The sequence below is a fragment of the Coturnix japonica genome, chromosome 3 (genome assembly GCF_001577835.2).
Source record: "Coturnix japonica isolate 7356 chromosome 3, Coturnix japonica 2.1, whole genome shotgun sequence".
NCBI lineage: Eukaryota > Metazoa > Chordata > Aves > Galliformes > Phasianidae > Coturnix > Coturnix japonica.
Genome location: NC_029518.1, coordinates 5,605,213 through 5,624,831, shown reverse-complemented (window position 1 = coordinate 5,624,831; position 19,619 = coordinate 5,605,213). Strand labels below are relative to the sequence as shown.

General features: G+C 52.4%; 2 protein-coding genes across 9 annotated transcripts in view; one reads left to right on the top strand and one right to left on the bottom strand.

Moving 5' to 3' along the window:
• BCL11A (BAF chromatin remodeling complex subunit BCL11A) overlaps positions 1-10,337 on the bottom strand; it is a 59,103-nt gene extending 48,766 nt beyond the window's left edge. For 3 of the 8 annotated variants that reach the window (XR_004306574.1, XM_032443480.1, XM_032443479.1), the window contains exons 1-2: positions 8,714-9,077; positions 4,421-4,750 (exon numbers count right to left, since the gene is read on the bottom strand). Coding sequence is in view for 7 of the 8 variants with exons in the window: in XM_032443480.1 (XP_032299371.1) it covers positions 4,421-4,750; positions 8,714-9,062 (679 nt within the window). In the remaining variant the exon portion in view is untranslated. Of the gene's footprint in view, positions 1-4,420; positions 4,751-4,858; positions 5,113-7,382; positions 7,687-8,713; positions 9,078-9,751 lie in introns of those variants that run through there. The other 5 variants (XM_015856772.2, XM_015856770.2, XM_015856768.2 and 2 more) reach the window with 3 other exon arrangements.
• Positions 10,338-10,425: 88 nt separating this feature from the next.
• LOC107310794 (translation initiation factor IF-2-like) lies at positions 10,426-17,073 on the top strand. Its single transcript, XM_015856773.2, has 2 exons — positions 10,426-11,488; positions 13,151-17,073. Exons 1-2 carry the CDS (start codon positions 11,078-11,080, stop codon positions 13,214-13,216), a joined length of 477 nt encoding a protein of 158 aa, XP_015712259.1. The 5' UTR covers positions 10,426-11,077; the 3' UTR covers positions 13,217-17,073.
• Positions 17,074-19,619: the final 2,546 nt, after the last annotated feature.

Here is a 19,619-nt window from a genome sequence, read left to right as displayed (position 1 = left end):
AACCCATCCTAACTACAGCGATCATTTGTGAGTACATTTATGAGCCTGCTGTTTGTTAAAAGGATGTGCTAAGTCACAATGGAACAAGTGCTGATATCAACCACAATAGGCCCAAACCTGCTGCACTTTGAGCTGCTGGGACGCTGACCAGCCTGGTACGCTTCTAAGGTCAAGATAAAAAACAAGCTGGTTGTGGGGCCACATTACCTGTACAAATGTAAGTCTTGATGCACTGAAACCTACAGTGCCCAGCATACTTGGTGAAATCCTGCAATATCCTGGCAATGGCCACACAAAGCCAAGACCTGCTGGGCAGCTCCATGGAGTGAGATACAGCGGTGCTACTCAGCCAGCAGGTCCTGCACTTGGAATGGCACTGTGCCAGTTCAGCTCGGTGCTAAATGGCATTTACTGCAGGGCTGCTGCTCTGGATACAAAAACGGGCCAAAGCTGGGAGGAAATTCTGTCCAAAAAATTGTCTGCAATGAGGATCCATGCAGACAAACAACCAGAGTCTGAGCTCCCATTGCCTGACACTGCCTCTCAAGCATCCTTAATTGTCTTCATTGTTTGAATTAAATAAAAAACAAGCTTGTGTGCCGAGGGTTGCACATACCAAACTGTGTGCATGCCATTACTTTAAGTGAGGCACTACAAAAATATGGAGATGTCTCCGAAAGACGTTCTCTTACTACGCTAATCACAAGGTGGTTAATTGAGCCCTCCTCAGGTCCCTGCTTCATTTTCCATTAGCACTGCTCAGACCAGCTCCATGGGGCTGAACCTGCTCCAGCTCCCAGCACATGATGTCAGTGCATCCCTTACCACCCGCAGCCTGCCTCCATGGCCATGAGAGCTCTGGCCACAGACACAATTCAGCCCATGGGGAGCTTCACAATTAAATATCACATGTAATGAGAGGAAGAATGCAAAACATATTTCTGATCCTCTACACAAGATCTGTCTGACAGGAAACAAAATAAAAGAGATGGAAGGTATTAACACTTCTGCCACTTCCCTGGAACAATCATGCTGAAGCAGAGGGAAACTTTTTACCCTGCCTCACTCGAGTGAACTAGTATTTGTTTCCAATAAAGACTCATCTTTACATTAGCCATCTACAACAACGAGGATAAGAAAACAAACACAAGCTTTACATTGTACAAAGGACAATGTTGGCATCACGTGCTTGTGTCCTCAAAAAGCGTTATTTCCAGGAGGCACAGGGGAAGGCCAACAAACCACAGGCACTTCTCCAGCCCCACACGAGCAGTGTTCCAACAACTCCATCCCCATATTTTTTACATTTTTCCCCAGAAGTAAATTTCACAGCCATACAAGCCACTACATTTAATTAAGCTTTCAAAAGTCTTCTGACAATGCCAACAATTGAAAGCCACTTCTGCAGCTCAATCATGCAATCATTGTGACACTTCTATTTACAATTTGTCTTAGAAAGAGTTTCTCTGACATTGTACTTTAACAAAACAGCCAAGCTGCCAGTTCACAACCTTTCTCTGCCTTATTTATTACCAATAGGGCTCGCACACGGGCCGGTTCCAGCAACAAGCCCCTGGTAGCACTCGTGTGGTTTTTCCTTTAGGGAGCTGCACAGGCCAATCTGACTGCTTCACATTCAGAGAAAGCAGAGTGAATTTCACTCTGAAATGCTTCCACTTTCATTTTTTCCCCCACGAATGTAATTCATGTTTTTATCTTATTGCCCAGATGCAACGCTAACTGTTCTGCTCAGGCGTCAATGATTTTTGTTATTTGAAACAAAACAAAATAATAAGGAATTGCAATTTACAACATACAGAATCCTAATGGCAGCTACGAGTAACAATCCAAAAAATTTCTGTGGCATAATGACTTGACACAGACATGATCTCCTGAGAACAGCAATAATCAGATGCACTTGATTCAGAATTCAGTACCAAATTATGTCCGCTTTCCCTTTGATTATGAGAGGGATTTCACATGTTATTTTTCCCCATTATTATATTTGAATCGAACAAGCTGCTCAAGAATAAAGGATGCCAGCACTGCCAGTGACCTCCCTCTTCCTCATGCAGCCACTTGGCACTCACCAGCACTGGCAGAGGGGCTCTGACAGGACTCACAGCACTTTGGGTCCCTCCTCACCCCAAACAGCCTTCCTTAATTCCCCCAGATTTATACATCCAACCAGTGGAACGCTACAACCTGACACGGGTGGACGATAAATATTTCTTCAGCCTTTTCAATAAGTGAACAGCAATTTTACATTCACTGATCTCTAGATACTTCAGTTAGTATTTCCCCCTATTGTAAAATACGAGACCGGATCGCTAAACCCCAGCCGCAGCACTCACTGCAAATCACAGCCTGCTGCTATCTGGTGCTGAGTGTTTGACATACATATTGATGAAAGCTGCCTCGTTGGACTCACACAACAGATCCTATTAATTCCCAGTTAAATTTATGGCATTTCAGCTACAGAGCCAGATCAGCACTGCTCCCAATTTTACATCACATCAAAGCGGCGCTCACCCGCCTGCAGCCAGGTACGCACATGTGTACACCGTCCCTGTCGCATAGAGTACGCGAGGTGCTCAGGGTGCTAAGGCTGCATGGATGCACAGGGTCCATGGGGTGCTCAGGGTGTACAGGCTGCTTGGAGTGCTGTTACCACTCCATCCTTGGAAGCAGGAGGCCTGCAATGCATCCATGCCAGTTGGAGCAGCCATCACTGGAGCAGCCATCATTCCGCGTTCAGTGGCCCAGAGCTCGCTCCTGCAGATGGTCTGCTCCTTAACCATTACTCACTCAAGGTGACTTGCTGAACACAACAAACCCACAGACAAAGCACGCCCTGTACCCACAGCCCACCTCCAGCACCTCTGTCAGAGGAACAACTGACTGGGAGCGCTTTTACATCGCTGCTAAATGCACATCTTCTGGTCTCTCACCAGAGAACATCAGCTTGCTCAATTCCTGAGTATGCATCCAAAAGCAGCCTCCTACCTTTTTTTTAACCTTTTTTTTTTTTTAAAAAAAAAAACACCTGTAAACTCAGTTATCTCCTGATAGACGGGAAAAAAAGCAGATACAAAGCTAGAAAGCACCCAAGGCTCACTGCAGAGACACCACAGCCCTAAGTCCATGGCTATCCCAGCCCTGAGCCTGCATCTCACTGCTGACCCCAGGCACTGCTGCTGGGCATCATGAGCACGCGTGTCCCACACCAGATGGGCACTGGCTACATCCCCAGGCCCTGTGCTGAGGAGTTCCCCAGCATGCCCACGGCCCAGCTCACAGCCTGAACAGCCTATTTGGAACCACGCGGAGGACTGCTCCTAATTCCTGCCTGACAGATACTGCATTCTGTCTTTGAAGCAGAGCTGCTCAATATGTAAATACAGAGTTACATCACATCGCCGTTCCTCCATATTTGGTGATTTAGTATGGCTCCAGCTCTAGGAAGACCACAAATCCCTTCCACCGGGCTCCCACACAATTAATCACAGCCTCCTGTCGTGTTCATTTGCTGTGTGTCACAGTCAGCACGTGGAAATGGGCACTACACTGCACCACTCCGGAAAAAGCCCCCCAACATCCATCCCTGGCAAACTGAGGATACAGAATTATTTAACCTTATTTACAAAATACTGGCACAGCAAATGGCTCTCCGGTTAAAATATACATATATGTGCTAAGAAAAGGAATTATTTACCCTATTGTAAAAACACGCTTCATGCCAATTGTTGCACAAAGCAGAACCTGGCCTCGGACATTTGTCCGAATGACATGTGGTTGTGTAAATCACAAACAAAATCAAGATACATCTGTCAAAACCACCATCAGAGACAAGAGTGAGCGCGGAGAGGCATTTATCATTTGGCTGAGGAGGCAGGCTGCAGAGAGCGGCCTTTCCTGTCAAACCAACCTTTTGAAATTTCCAACATGCCCTTAAACTTTTCGAATAAGCATGTCTGTGCGCTTCAGCAACTGCCCTCTCTACTCTGGCCTGGCCAGTCGAAAATGGCATCTTAAAGTCAAGGTCGGTGGTGTCACTTTGCCATGGGGCTGTGTTTAATTACAGTCCATACGCTGACAGCCAATATGGGAACCTAGGCTGGCTGATGCTCACTTAACTCCTTCACTGCCAGCTCTACCCACGGCTCAACAGCTCCTTCCCTGCACATGCAGAGGGCCAGACCTCCTCCTGCAGCGCGACGGCGACTACGGCACAGCTCGATGTGAGTGCAGCTGCACACAGTGCCGCCAGACACACTGGGCTGCGCTACACACGCCTGCCGCTCTGCCTCTGCGCAGCCACCAGGAGCACAGCCAGGCACAAGACTCCACTGCGTGAGACCGCGGACACGCAACTGGAACAGAAATAAGCTCACAAACACTTCTCCTCATTTTAATTTACCTGCTATGTGTTCCTGTTTCGGGCAAATTCCTCTCGATGACGTTGACAAACAATCATCATCCTCTGGTGTAACCTGGATGCCAACCTCCACGGGATTGGATGCTTTTTTCAGCTCACTTGGTGAGGGTGAGGGTGGCTTATCCACAGCCTTCTCTAAGCAGAGACTGCCATTGCATTGTTTCCGTTTGTGCTCTATAAAAACCAAGATGTCTCCCAGCGGGAAGTTCATCTGACACTGGCCACAGGTGAGGAGGTCGTGGTCCCCTTCTGGAGCTCCCAACGTGCTATGGTCAGGTTCATCGTCGGTGAGAATGGCTTCAAGAGGTTCAGCTGTGTTTGGAGAAACAAAAGAGACACATTAGAACTCTGGTAATGAGCACCGGGCACAGGGGCAAACGGGAAGCTCCCAGCCATGAGCATTGCTGTGTGCCCCCTCACCCCCAGCAAAGAAGTGCCCCGTAACCATCACCACTGCAATAGGAATCAAATTCACTGGCCACCAAGAACACACTGTGCAGGAGCAGCCGCAGCCTGTAGAACCCTGCCACTGTATCTGCTCCTGTGGATGAGGACAGATTTCTGACTCGATTTAACGATTTACTGGTAAAATCAAATGAACAGCCTATGAGAATGTGCTGCAAAGCTGCGGTGGTGCTAGGAAAACAAGTGAATACTGTGCTTTATCACCAGATGTATTATTTATGTACATGAATTCAAGGCTGAAAGCATTGCACGCGCGCACACACACACACAGGGGGGTATTTCCCAGAGCCAGACCCACTTTGTAAAATTTTTGCTCATGAATGACACGTGTGCATGCAGAGGAAAGGTTCCAGCACACACCCTGTGTGTGCAACATGCAGGCAGCACAAGCACTACAAGCAGGAGCAGAGGGAAGGCAGAGAGATGGGGCTCTCCCCATGCAGGTGCGTGTGTGCCCGTGTGCCACTGCCCACTTTGGTGGCTCATAATTTGCACACTGAAAAAAGCAGCAGCCGCTCATGGAAAGAAAAAGAGGGAGAAAATAAAGAAACAGCAGAGAAGGAACTGATAAAAATCAAGTGCAGTCAAAATTCCTGCGGGGTGGGAGGAGGATCCTCTCGCTATCCAGCTGCTCCTCGAGGTTCAAATAAATTCCAAATTCACCAACAATTCCACCCAGAGATATCAACCACATAGGACATGGTACAGCACTCAAAGACGTGAGGCAATTAGTAATTTTTCCTTTTTCATCCTGAAATAAAGGCATGCCTAAATTCTCTGCACTGTGTTAGTACCGGTGGCCTTTCACCGTACACCAACCAGTGTGGCCAAGCAAATGCCACCGTTCTTAACAGCAGAGAGGTGCTTTCTGTGAGATCGAAATACCTCAGCTAATGTTGTCAAAGTTGACAAATTTTCTGAATGAGCTCCAAAAAGCTTCATTATGAGGCTATTTCTGTCCACATAATCATCAGAGGATGCTCTAACAAGGTAGACTCGTCTTTCTTTTTCTCTTTGCCTGTTTTTTTTTTTTCCCTGAGTTTGCACGACAATAGCTCAGCACTGCGTGTACAGCGTGTACAGCGTACAGCCCCCAGCGCCGTGTACAGCCCCCACCACTGTAGGCTTGCCGAAACAAAACAGAGCAGCACAGTGCTATTCCCCAGCCTGTGCAGCACTGCACGTGCTAATGGGAACGGCAGAAAGGAGAGCGTGCTGCAGGCGCAGAGCACCGCCAGTCGCTACCAGGTAACATGGGCGAGACGGAACGCAACTCCTAAACAGTTAATGGGTCTGACCTTCTTTAGCTAGCTGCCAATTTCACGTTTAATGAACTTAAAGCCACAGAGAATCAAAAAATAGATTTTAATTTGGCTGCATGATATTGGAACTGATTTTGATAAAGTGCAAAAATCGTGTGAACTCAGGTCAAATTTATTTCAGCCCTGCCTAGGCTGAATACTGGGGAGGAAGATCTAGAGTAGCTCCCAGTTGTGCTGCATGAAATCATATAGAGAGAGCAGGCAGCCACCCGTACCTCGGCTCCAAGTAGGGCACGGGGATGCAGCCCAGCAGCTCTTGCCTCTGGTACCACTTCTCATTTAACAGAAGGTCAACCACGGGAGGATGAAGGTTACATTCAGAGTGACAAAAGCAATGTCTCAATCACCTGCTTTCCCTCCCCACGCGGAGAGCAAGCGGCTGCATTCCTGGCACCCGAGGGCAGCGGGATGGGCTGCAGGATTGCTGAATGCCATTTTTCTCCCCAGCCATCCCCTGTCTTTGGACAGAGGGAGCAAAGCAGCACAGGGCTAATTCCTCCCGGAGCTCGCTGAGCAGAGCAGAGACAAAGGTATTGCGGCTGAGCTGTAAATCCAACTTCTACCTCACCAAAAGTGCACAGCGGAACACACAAAATAAACAGCGTTCCCTCTGCAGCTCACTCAGCGAGGAACTCTGCAGCCATTCCTCAATTACAAGGTTTTCCCTCGGCCTGATTTATTTCTGAAGCCTCAGTGTTATTTAGCAGGGGAAGGAAACGTTGTGCTGAGACACCAGACAGTTAAAAGTAGTGCTAAACAACAATAGACTTTGCTAAAGTCTTCTCTGCCGGGGCTGATTTACAATCAAACCCAGGAAATGAAGTGGTAATTCAGAGGTTGCTGATTACACCTCCACATTTCACCTAATTAATTTTATAGGAGGCAAAGTTCTTGAAAATAACAAGATGATCAAATGTACAGATATAAAACCCGTAACCTCAACATTTTCTATGCTCTTAATGTAAATTATTGCTAATTAACGAGAATTATATAGTAATGTATGAAATACGGCTGGCACCGCACTCCTCACACAACACTGGGCAGAGCCAGCAGAACACGGCCGTGTTCTTAGTACTCTCTCAGAAAAAAAAAGGAGGAAAAAAAACCCAACAAACAACAAAACAGGTCTCCAAAGAAAGCCCGAATCCACAATTCACCTGGTATACCCCGAGCTGCCGGGTTCGTCCTTTAGTTTTTGTGCACGCTGAATTCCCTGCCTAGGCACCTAATCACTCGTCCCTGTTTTTAATGCAAATTGCTCTGCCATGGACATGTCTCTCCGCTCCTCCTCGCCCTCCTGCTCCCTCCTTCTTCCCCGTCCCCAGGCACCGCGATCTCCCCCCGCCGGCTGCGGGGACCCGCGCTGATTTTCGCCTGCCCGAGAAAGGCGAGAAGGGGAGCGGCGCGCAGACGGACCGAGGCCGGTTCGGCTCGGCCCGGCTCAGGAGCGTAAAAAGGAGAGCTTCAGGGCTGTGGGGGGGGAAAGGTGGTTGCCTCGTGCCAACTTTGCTCCAAGTGCGGCCGGAGCTCGTGGCCCGAAGCTGGGGGCGAAGCGCGGCGGCACCGGGGGGCCCGGGGGAAGGGAGCCGAGCGGGGCCAAACTCCGAGCAAAAGTTGCCACCCACCCCCACCAAAAATAAGAACGATTTGAAATAAAAATGAGTCCGGCCGGCCGGGGGGGCGCGGGGGGCTGCGGGGAGTTCTGGCCGGGGGCAGCTGCGGCGGGCGCGCTGCCGGCAGCGGCCGAAAAGAAGAACAAAGGCGAGGGGAGAGGGGCCGGCAGGGAAACGAGAGGAAGGGAAGGGGCCGGCGGCGCGCCCTCCCTCCCCCCCAGCCTGGGCCGCGCTGCGGGCGCAAAGGACCGGCCAGGTTCAAGTCCGCTGCCGGCGGGGTTTTTGATGTCGGTGTGCCTCCTAGCGACCGCCCGGCACATCCCGCCCGCCGCATCCCGCCCGCCCGGCTCCCGGGTCCCGCTCCTCCGGTCCCGCTCCCGCCCCAGGCCCGGCCCCGGGGCCGCACACGTGAGGAAACACCGCGGCCGCCCCGCACCGCGCCCGGCTACGCGACCCTCCGTCGCCCGGGCCGAGCTGAACGGGGCGGCCCCTCCGGGACGGCGCTGCGGGTCGGCCGGCGTCGCGGCCCCCGCCTCGAGAGAGGCGTCCCCAGGAGCCAGAGCCGAGCGGCGGCGTAGTGCAGAGGGAACGCGTGCGGGAACGTGCGGAGAGCGGTGGGAGGGAGCGAGGGAGGGAAGGAAAGAAGGCTCGGAAAGTTGTGCAAAGCGTGAGCGGGGAATGAACGCATCGCGCCGGGTCCTGAGCCGACCCTGGGAGGGAGCAGCACTCTCTGAGGATAATGGGGAAAAGAGATGGGAAGAAATGAAAGAAAAAAAAATACCAAAAAAAAAACAAAACAAAGAAAAAAAACAAAAACCGAAAAAAAACCAAGCACCTACGAGTAGCGTTTATCGTTTCCCCTTCTGCCCGCTCACCCGAGAAAAAGGGGATTTTCTGTCCCTTCCTCCCCCTCGCCCCGCATCTCTCTGCAGCCCGAGGTGCCCTTTGTTGTACGCTGAGCTGTCCGCTCACCGTGTCCCGCCCGGAGCGCGGTGCCGCTACCGGAGAGCGGCGGTTCCGCGGCGAGCGGCGCTCCGGGACCGGGCTGCGGCTTCTCTCTCCCGGGGAGATCGCGTTGGGTTTGGGGCTTAAACGCGGGCGCGGGGCTCGAGGCTGTGCGAGAGTGCGAGAGCGAGTGCGTGTGTGCTGTGCGCTCAGCCCGGGCTCGCTCTTGTCTGTGTTTGTTGGCAGGAGGCTTCCCGCACACGCGGCGCTTGTAAACATTCAGACACGAGATTTTTCCCAATCAAAATCCACTTCCACTTTTTTTTGAAAATCTTCCAAAAAATAGTAACTGAGCGATGCAGACGAGCCGAGGGCGAGGAGGGAATCCCTCTCGGCGCGCCACGGCCGCCCGCCCGGGGCCGCCCCCCGCCCCAGCCGGAGCCGGAGCCGGAGCCGGGGCCGGGGACGCGGAGGGGGGAAGGTGGGGCGGCGGGGCCCCCGGGGCGGTCGGAGCCGGTCCGGCCCGCATCCCCGCCACGGAAACAAAAGGCGGCCGGGCCCGAGCCGCCCGCACGCCCGAGCCCCCCGGCCCCGCGGAGGGTGCGAAGACGCGAGCGGCGGGGAGCGGCGGGCTGCGCTCGCAGGACTTTTCTCACCGCGCCGCTCTCGCCCGGCTCCCACCCGGCTCCCACCCGGCTCCCACCCGGCTCCCACCGCCTTCCCGGCCGCGCTGCCCCGGGCTGCCGCTGCCCGCCCGCGCGGGGCGCTCTGCGGAGCGGGGCCGGGGCGCGGAGCGGCGGGACGAGGCGGGATGAGCGGAGCGTGATCGCGGGGCGCCGGGAGTTGGCGGTGCTCCGCTCGCTCTCGCTTCCTCTCACTTTTCTTTCTTTTCTTCCCGCTCTCGCTCGAAAGGAAAATTAAATCCGCCACGGGGGGAATCGCGGGAGTCGCTCCGCGGTTTTACTTACGCGAAAATTCCCGCTTGCTTAAGTGCTGGGGCTTGCCCTGCTTGCGGCGCGACATGGTGGGCTGGCGGCGGCGGAGCGCGCGGCTCACATCGGGAGCGCCGGGCTGCGGAGGAAGGAGGCTCCCGAGAAAATATCTTCATCAATGTCTTTTGACATCCAAAATAAATTAGAAATAATACAAAGATGGCGCAGGGAAGATGAATTGTGGGATAGCAGTCATGGCTTTTTTTTTTTTTTTTTTTTTTTTTTTTGTGCGAGGGGAAAAAAAAAAAGAGAGGGAGAGAGAGAGAGGGAGAGAGAGGGAAAGAGGGAAGGAGAGAGAGAGCGAGATGAAAAAAATGGCAAAAGCCCCCCTGAGCCGCAAGTTCAAGTGCGGACGTGACGTCCCCGCGAACTTGAACGTCAGGAGCCTGGATGGACAGAGACATACAAAACATGGGCAGGGCGAGCCGGGGAGAGGGGAGGAGGGAAGGCGAAGGCAACACCAATGGACACTCATCGGGGGCTGGACATGAAAAAGAGAGCAGGACAAGCCAATGGCCGAGGACCGCGGGGGGGAGCGGGGAGGGGGCGCGCCGGGCGCACGCCGCCGGAGGGCCCCGGGGCCAGGGCGGAGGGGGCCGGCCGGGCGCGAGTGGCCGCGGGGCGAGGGAGGAGGGGGCGGGGGGAGCGGTACCCGAGCCCGGGAGAAGGACGGGAGGAAGGGGAAAGGGGAATGAAAGAGGGAGAAAGAAAGAAGGTAGCGGCAGCGCGCACACTCTCACACCCCCGCTGGAAAAGTAAATACATCGCTGAAGCCAGAGGCGCGGGGGGGGGGGGGGGGGGGGGGGAGCGACGGGGGACGCCGGGCAGGCTGCCCTCGGGAGGGGCGTGGGGTAGACTGAAGGAAGCCAGCCAAGAGCGGGGACCACCCGAAACGAAGGGGACCCATCCGGAGACGGCGTCCCAACTCGCCCCCCCCCCCCCCTCGGCACCCCCCCACTCCCAAACCTCCGCGCCACGGAATCTCCTCCTCCCGGGAGCCGCGGCCTGGCCCCGAGGGACGAAGGCGGCGGCCCCTCGGAGAGCCGAGGGGCGGCGGGGGCCCGGGCCGGCCCAAGGCAAACTTCGGTTGGGAGCGGCGTGCCGGCAGCCGGCCGCCTGCCCCGGAGCGGGGAGGGGGGGGGTGTGTGTGCGAAGGGGGGTGGTGGCGGGAGGAGTTCCGAGAGCGGAGGAGCGGGAGGAGAACGCGCCGGAGAGGAGGGAGCGGGGACCCCTCCGCCTCGCCCCTCCGAGCGCAGCCCGCGGCAGCGAGCGGCGGCACCGGGCAGCGGCTGCAGCCGAGGGATGCGCAGCGCCGGCCACAACTTCCTCGGCACGGGGAGGGCTCAGGTCGCGGCAGGAACGGGCTCGGGAGCCGGGCGTGCCCGCACCGCCGGGCCGGCAGTGCCCTGCGGCAACGGAGGCGAAGACGGAGAACGGAGGTGGCGGCTCGGACCGAGCGCAGGAGCGGCGCGGAGACCTGTTGACCGAGCGAGGAGAAACCGTGCCCGAGCGGGACCCCGAGCCGCGGGCTGCCCGCCCAGCAGAGCCGGGAGCGGCGGGAGGAGAGGGACCCCCGGGAGAGGGTCCGATGGGCGCGGGGCCGGGGGAGCTCCAGGTGCCTCGCTCCGGTCGCACACGGGGCGGCCGATCGTGTCCGTGCGGCCACGTGCCCCGTTTGGAGCGCATATAAACGGGCGGGTGTGTGCGGCACAGGTACGTTCACACGGTTTGATTTGTATATAATGGAGCGTGTAAAGCTTTTCAAGGTAACTGCAGCGCTGAAGTAATGACTTTATTACCTCTGAAGCGTTCTGCAGTTCGCGTTTAACAGTGCTCTGAATAATTACAAGTCATTACGCAGCCGTGCGCTCTCCGAAGCCCACGTACGGCGGGACACGCGGCCGGGGCCGGTTGTGATAGCAAGCAGGCAGCGTTCCGCCGGTTTTCTTTCCAAACTCGTATTGAATTCATCACTCGGTCGCAGCTCAGCCCGCCGTCTCGCTGCACGGCGGCTGAGATTCCAGCGGTGGTCGCCCCGTGAGACGCACTGGGCAGCTGACGGTTCGGATGCTCTGGGAGCGGCAGTGGGCGAGTCTGCCCGCATCGTGCCCTCGGGGCCGGCGCGGAGCAACTGTGCGGGCGAAGCGGAGCCGTACCCGTACCCGTACCCGTACCCGTAGCGCAGCTCGGCGCTCCCCCCGGCCGGGCTCTACTGTCGGCACTGATCACGATAAGGCGCTGTGCCCGCCGCCCCCCGCGCTGCCGCTGTCATGTGACGAGAGGCACACCGAGAAAAGAGGCGTCGGGAGGCGTTCTTAGAGCGCCGCATCCACGGGCTTTATTAAAGCAGGTGGGTTTTTTATTTTACCGCGTTTTAGTGGAAGGAGCGAGGCTGTTTAACGAGCAGCCGTGGACACAAATAACTGTATTTACAAGCCCTGACGCGGCTTTTGCCAGGCGATAAATCCTGACGCCGCGACCATTATTCGCCGTAGCCCGGGGCGCTCGGCCCCGTCCGTGCCCCGTAAGGATGGAGCGCGGCTCTCCCCGAGCCCTTCGGGGTCCGCCGGGTGTCAGCTCCCGGCCGGCAGCGTTTTGAACGGGGGATTTTCTCGGCGCTTCCCTCGGTACGGTTCCGTCTCCGATCCCCGCCTTTAATGGCCGAGCCGTGGTTTATGCTTTTATAACGTGTTGACAAGTTTCCTAACAGACTTTCTGAAATAAACGCACATATATTCAAGTCGGTTACAAACTCCACGGTATTTTTAGCGCCGGGTAGATCTATATCCTAATGCACTGAGAGGGAGCGTAAATCATGGAGGATTTCATAGCCCCTTCAGTAGTTTTCTGTATGAAGTACGAGCAGCGTGGCCTCCAGACGTAACCTTTTAGAAAAAAAGACAGCTCTTTTATTTTATGGTGTAAAGTGCTTTTAGCTTCAGGGCTCTGAACGTGAACGCGGTCAACAAACAGCTCCTACGAGGGGCTTAGCTGCGGTTCGGCCCCTGCGCTTGTCGCTGCGCGGCTGTCGGGCGGCTCACGGGGCCGCCCCCGCCCCCTCCGCCCGCCCCGCTCTGGGCCCCGCCGGGCTGGGCACGGCCGCGCACGCCTCGCCCCGGGGAGGGGCTGCGGGGCCCCCGGTGCGGGCAGATGGACAGCGATGGTGGATGCCCCGCGGGCTGCGACCCCCGGGAAAGGAGGAGATGGGAGGGGGGGGGGTCGCAGGCGCTGCCCTTCGTACAGCATCCCCTGTGCGCTGCCCGGACGTGTGGCACGTGGACAGCCTGCCCCGTACCTACGGCACAAAGTGATGGCACTGCTCAGCCGAGCTCATGAACGCAGCACTTAAATGCAGTTATGTTTTTTTTTTTTCAGAGGTTGCTAGTTGTGGAAATGCGGCAGGCAGAAAAACGAGTGGGAACAAATCTGGGCAAGTGCTGAAGACAGCCCAGCAAAAGGGCTGCGAGGACTGGTGTGCACTCGTGCGTCACCTCCCCCTCTCCACCACGGCCCTCCCCTGCCGTGCCATCCTGCCGCTGTGCCTCACCCCAGCCAGCTCATCTGCTCCTTGGTATGGCTGCAGAGCAGAGCTGGGAAGATGTGCCTGATTGCAAGTGCAGAGGTCGGTGCTGGAGCCTGGGCCGTAGGGTTGTCACATCTACCTGAGAGTGCACCAGCCTCAGGAAGAGGCTGTCCACCTGCTGTCCACCTGCTGCAGCCCCTCAGCTGACTCACATCCTGCCCCTCGCAGAGCAGAGCCCCAAGATGCCAGCCAAGAATGTCTGTGTGCCTCCAGTGCCTCAGCCCTGGGAACAGCAGCACCGTCTTCCCTCCAGCAGAGCCTGGAGGCTGCTGTGTAAAGGGACAGCCTCAAATGGGGAAGTGCGGTCTCCCTCCATAACACAGACAGGCACATGGTCCCTGTGTGGCGCTGAGGCCCAGAGGTACAGAGGAGCGTGGTGCAGTACGTGCTACGTGCTGCCATCTCTGCCTGTTCCTGCTTTACCTTGGCAGCAGGTGAGTTCAGGATCTTTGGTGGGCAAATGTTCCCACTTCAGCGCTGTCATTCATTCATGGCAGCGTTCTCACATGGCAGCTCAGTGTAGAACATTAGAACCAAGCATAAATTCCAAACCAATGCCAGTCCTCCCAAGCCACGTGTTACATAACGGCTGGTATCACAGGCACCCTCCTTGACGCAGTGATAGCCTCAATCAGGCAGAGGCACCATGGGTGGAACTCTTATTGCATCAGGCTGACTCCCCATGAATGAGCAGAGGACTCACACATCCTCAAAATAGAATGTACCTTGGTACTGCAGGGTGAGCAATGTGGGCGCACTGCTTTCTCTTTTCTCTCTCTTTTTGTTTTGTTTTGTTTTTTACTAAAGGCTCAAAACAAGCTCTGGTCCTGCAAGCACAGCACACACAGCAGCGAGTCTCTGCATATGAGCACCAGGTGACGGAAGGATTGTGTTATGGGCTGCTCTAGGCAGGATCCAGAACAAAGTGCTGAACTTGAGGAGAGTTCTTCCAGAGGTTACAGCGAGGTCTGGGTTGTCAGCCTGCCCCTGCTTGCACAGCACTGGGCACAGTGGAGCCCTCAACCTTGACTGGGCTGTCTAGGAATGACTGTGAAATGAATGGCACAAAGCGCTTGGGATGTAGACTCAGATAGCAAAGTCCTCCTCTAAGAGCACACAGCCTTGTACTTGTGGGTCGGCAGGCTGGGAGGCACTAGTTACAAAGGAAACCAGTAACAGCTCACCTGTCTAATGTTTCATTGTAGCCAAACTCTGCTTTTAGTTTTCATTACTCCAGAAGTTGCTATTAGTTATTTTGTATTTTAGTTATATTTTCATACTTTTGCAAGTAAGCTTGTAACATGCCCCTGACAACTTGTATCCTAAGCTTCAAGCCAAGGCATCTCAAGCGTTGCAGGTTTAGAACCGACTTCCAATGTGAATCCATACCGTCTTAATTATAGGAGTATCAGCAGCCACGATACGAGGGAAGTAGCAGAGCTTTCATTACTAAAGAGGCACAGTAGTTAAGGTCTGTCAGTGTTCCTGTTACAATCCCCATCTTGAAGAGGTTATAACTTGGGCTGTGTAAATTTGATTGAGCTGAAACTTGGGACTCAAACTGTCAGTCCATATAGGGATTTACCTTATGAATAATTGGCTAATCCGTTGCTTGATTCAGAGGCCTTTATAAAATGATTTTAATGGGTTTTAATGTTTTTTTCTTTTACTGACATCTAGGGTATGAATGTGGTACTTCTAGCTCTTTTGAAGCTCCATATTGAACAGCATATGTATAGGTACATGCATTAAAACTATACAGCAACAGAGGAGTTCATGGGGCACACGTATCACTCATGCATCCATGCGTTCACATATACAGACAGAGACTGTGTAGGAGAAGTGAGACAATTTATCTATCTCAGAGTATGTCAGATAAATGGAATATAAATGCCTCAGACAGAAGGGAGCTAAAGCACATCCACTGTGTCTGCTGTGACCCTCGGTCCCACACTGACCAGCTGTCAGACCTGCTCACACCACCCTGCTGGGAAAGGTGGGTGTTCCCTGATCCAGACACCCGAAGCAGTTCTGGTGCACTACAGGACAGTGAACAGGTCACTTCCATTGGCTATAGATGCAGTGAGAATAGCAAGGGACAGGAAAAGATCTGTCATATCATCGATCACTTGGTTTTCTTTGTTAACAGTTTTTGGGGACTTATCATTTTGGGGGGAACATTTTCTTTCTTCAAACTGTATGGAAGTGAGTCCCATGTGCACATTGGCACCAGAACAGTCATCGTGGCTGCACTTTCAAAGGCATCGGACACTCAACTTTTCACGCTGGGCTTAAGTGTGGCTTTGTGTTACAAATTATTTTACTTAGAATTGCTCTTCCTGCTAGTTCCAAACCTCTGTGGCTCAGAGACACTTTTTATCACTTCAGATCACTCTAAGCCAGATCATGCACATCTGGGGAAGGATGCAAAGTTTCTTTGACCCTAGCAGAAAATACTGGCAAGCCCGAGGCCAGCAAGATGAGCCACAGACCATGAACAGGTTGCTCTAGTGGAGCCAGGATCCAAAACATTTCTCCACTAACCTTCTAAATGTTTGCAGAGCATGAACACTATCCTTTGAGAGGCTGCTGAGATGCTAAGTCATCCATTTACCTAAGCAGGTACTCTTTGAGCTTATGTTATTGACCAAAGTGTCTTTCTAATCAGTTTTCTGGCTTTAGCTGCTAGGTTTTATGGAGATCCCTAGCTAGCCCAAGGCCAGGAATTACAGCCACCTCAAGCCACAGTCAGGCAGGCATAACCTTCTGGCACAGCAGACACTGAGCTCAGGCAGGGTGAGCATGCTGCATGGGTCAAAAAGGCTGGGCCAAGCTTCCAGCAAACTCCTGGTAAGGCTCAAAGCAGGAGGAAGCTGTGAGTCTGGCTCTCTGCAGCTGTGCCATGGGGCTTGACCTGCAACTTTAAGAATGGGCAGCAGTCACCGGTGCCTGGCATTAAGGCATGCCAGCAAGAAATTTGTTTCCTGGTTTCTGTTTACTGCAGCTGGAGTTATTTCCCTGGTAATCATGGGCACTGGTGCCAACAACCACTGTTCTGCAGGTATGTATGTATGTATCACTCCCACCAATTAGCAGGAGTGCACCCCAAGTTTTAAAAGCAATGGCACACCGTCACTTCAGAGTGTCCTGCTAATCAGCAAGAAAGTACATGTAGGCTGGGCAGAGCTGGTCTGCTCCTGGCCAAATGAAACGTGTGGGGCAGCACCAATCTTTTCAAAGAGTGGTTGTTTAAGATCAGCCTTCTCTCGGGATCATAACGATAAGCTTTTCATGCTCCCCCGAAAGAACAGATCCAAGGGGCTCAAGATCTTATCACCCCTAACAGGAAATCTAGAAAGTTCCACTCTAAATGTGGCAGGAGAAGATGGAATTGCAAATGTTTTGTCTCGGAAAATAAATCCAGCTACACCTCCATCAAAGTAAATAAGAATTCTAGGATGACAAAACTAATTAATAAAACCAAGTCAGCCAATAGAAGTGTCAGTGGTCAGTATTTATACATTTCACATCATCATTCCCCGTATTAATTTTGTATTACTGTTTTAGATTACATTCAGTTTTAGCCTTTAGTTTCAGCAAAGAAGAAATACATGTGCTATCTGGAACATGGTACCATTTGTGTGAAGCTCCATCTAGATGGAAAAAATAAAGAACTGTTGAGATAGCAGAGATCTTCTGCATTTAAAAACATAAACAGCTTTGCTGTGAGGTTTTTTCTTCGCCGTATTTATCCTGTGTGACTCTGTGTGCAAAATTTCAACTTAATTGAAATATTTCAATGCAACTCTGTAGTCAAAATGATATATTATTATATATATAGCCCAAAGCTGCACAGAAAGATGCTGTGCTGAGGCGTAGCGAGAGGGATGCTGAATAAAGCATGATACAAGCGCACTTCCTTGAGCAGTTTGGATAGTTTTGCCACCATTTGTTATTGTCAGCACATATAATTTTTACATTACGGTATGAATTCTGACTGCAGTGAAAAGAATGCCTTCCACTGCCACTATGAATAAGATTTCATTCAATTAGAATAACATGCGTGTGTATCGTACAGTATTACACAGAAAGCTGATGTGCATTAAGTCTGAATGCTGGGAGTTATTGTGCTAATGCTATTGTTTGGTGAGCAACTATTTCCCAGCAGTGAAAAAAAAATAAGGTAAATTAAATACATAAATCAAAAATATTCACATTGTTTGATATTACTGTACTGAAATTAATGTATTCGTAATTTAAACTTTACTTCGCCCTATTGTATGAAGTTTCTTCATACCTATAGAGAAACAAATGTAAACACTAAGAGAGAGACCCACAGACTGTGTGCTGAAACACATCGCTCCTTGCAGTGCTTGTTGCTGTGTGGAACTGCTGCACAGAGCTGGAGGTGTCCGATGCACAGGACGGGCACACAGCTGCGACAAAGGTCAAAAGTGCCTGGGAGCCGAGGTGTGCCTCAGCCGCTGTGCTTAGAGCCAATAAACATGAAACTCTGCTCTATTGAGACCTAATTAGCTTTTATATTCAAAGCCGCGCAGCACTTTTGCGCGTTGCTTATGAATGGAACTAAGATACATGGACCACGACACTATACTTTTAAAGTGTTTATTGAACGTCTTTCCCATTCTCACACGATTGTCTCCTCATTAGATGTGAGTTTTGGGTGAACATGACGAGGCTGATTGTTTTCCCCTGCGATGATCACTGCGTTTCTCGAGCCGTTTGCACCTACTCACGGACCTAATATCTTCAGCCTTGGATCTTAAAGGAACTGATAACTCTGCTTCCAAAACAAGCTGGTCGATAAACAGATTTCCTGCCCCGAGCTTTACAGGGATGGCTCTTGTCTCAGAGACACCTTGTACTTACGATTCTTTTTTTTTTCCCGGATTTATTTTATTTTATTTTATTATTTTATTTTATTTTATTTTATTTTATTTTATTTTATTTTATTTTATTTTATTTTTTATTATTTTATTTTATTTTATTTTATTTTATTTTTTTATTTTATTTTATTTTATTCTACGAGGTTTCTATATTTTTCTGTTACCTTTTCTGCCTGTGAAGTAATCATGGAGAACGGCGGGGGGCTCCATAAATATGCAAATTGTCTCCAGATAACTGGTTTCGCTGGTTCCGCCTTGGGACTCCAGCCGGGCGGCTCCGCGGGGGAGATCGCAGCCCCCGGCCCGGCGCCCCGCCTACCCCCCTTCCCCCCCTCCGCACTCCGAGCGCTCCTTCCCCTTTCCCTTTCCCTTCCCTTCTCCTCGCCTCCGCCGCAGCTCCTGGCGTGTGCCTGTGCCTTTCAGTTCCTTGGCAGCGTCCCGAAGGAGCAGCTCGTCTCGTCGCTGCTGGGTGTCACGGGGCAAAGTGCGGCGGGCTGAACCGCTCTCGGGCCCTTCCCTTTCTAACTCGGCATCAGAAGGATTAAAAGCAGCAACTGGCTTCCACATTAAAACAGTATGCTAAAATGAAAGCTTAATTCGTGGTTAAACGCTCACGGGAGCTCAGCTTTTTGTGGATTCTGATTCGGCTCTGCTGTTAAACCAACATCGGCATTGCACTGACGCTTTAAATAATAAAAAATGTCTATAAAGTGTTCTCTGTCATCTCATTGCTTACCCGCCTCCACACGAGCTGTTTTAAGTTCCTAAATAGTCTAAATAGGAGAGTGAGAAGGAAAAGATAAGCCGCGAAAGGAGCCAGAGGAGCAGAGCTGCTGACACTGCGAGCAGGGGATGGTCTCCATCCCTCCGCAGCCGTCGCAGCTCCCCGTGCTGGAGCGGCACCGCTCGCAGAGCACAGAGCAGACTGGAGGCACCACCGGGGGTTACTGTTAAAGCACTGAGTTGGTCACTACTGAAAATGTCACGTAACTTCCCTGAGCTCGGTTTAAGACTTTTTTCTTTCCCATGTTAACTCCAGTTTGATTGCTGGAGAAGGCTGACTGCTAGAACAGCAAAACCAGCGCACCATCCAGCAGCTGGGAATCAAGGCCCTTCTTTACCAGAGCCCCTGCCACATCCATAATGTCACCCACCTTCCAGACACCCGGCACAACCATTCAATCTATTGAATCAAGACACTGTTTGATCTTATCTGCATGTGTGAGCTGACTGTCAACCTGCCTACACTGCATATTAAATCAACTATAGTAGCTGTATCAAGCTGGGATGATCTACTAATTCTAAATTTACTAACCCTTCGAGTGCAGTCATTGTGTTTAATCTAGTGTAGCCA

Coding starts and splice junctions, on each gene's coding strand:
- LOC107310794 (XM_015856773.2), top strand. CDS start 11,078: ATGCGCAGCGCCGGCCACAACTTCCTCGGCACGGGGAGGGCTCAGGTC. Junction 11,489..13,150: donor GGCGGGTGTGTGCGGCACAG/GTACGTTCACAC, acceptor TTTTTTTTTCAG/AGGTTGCTAGTTGTGGAAAT.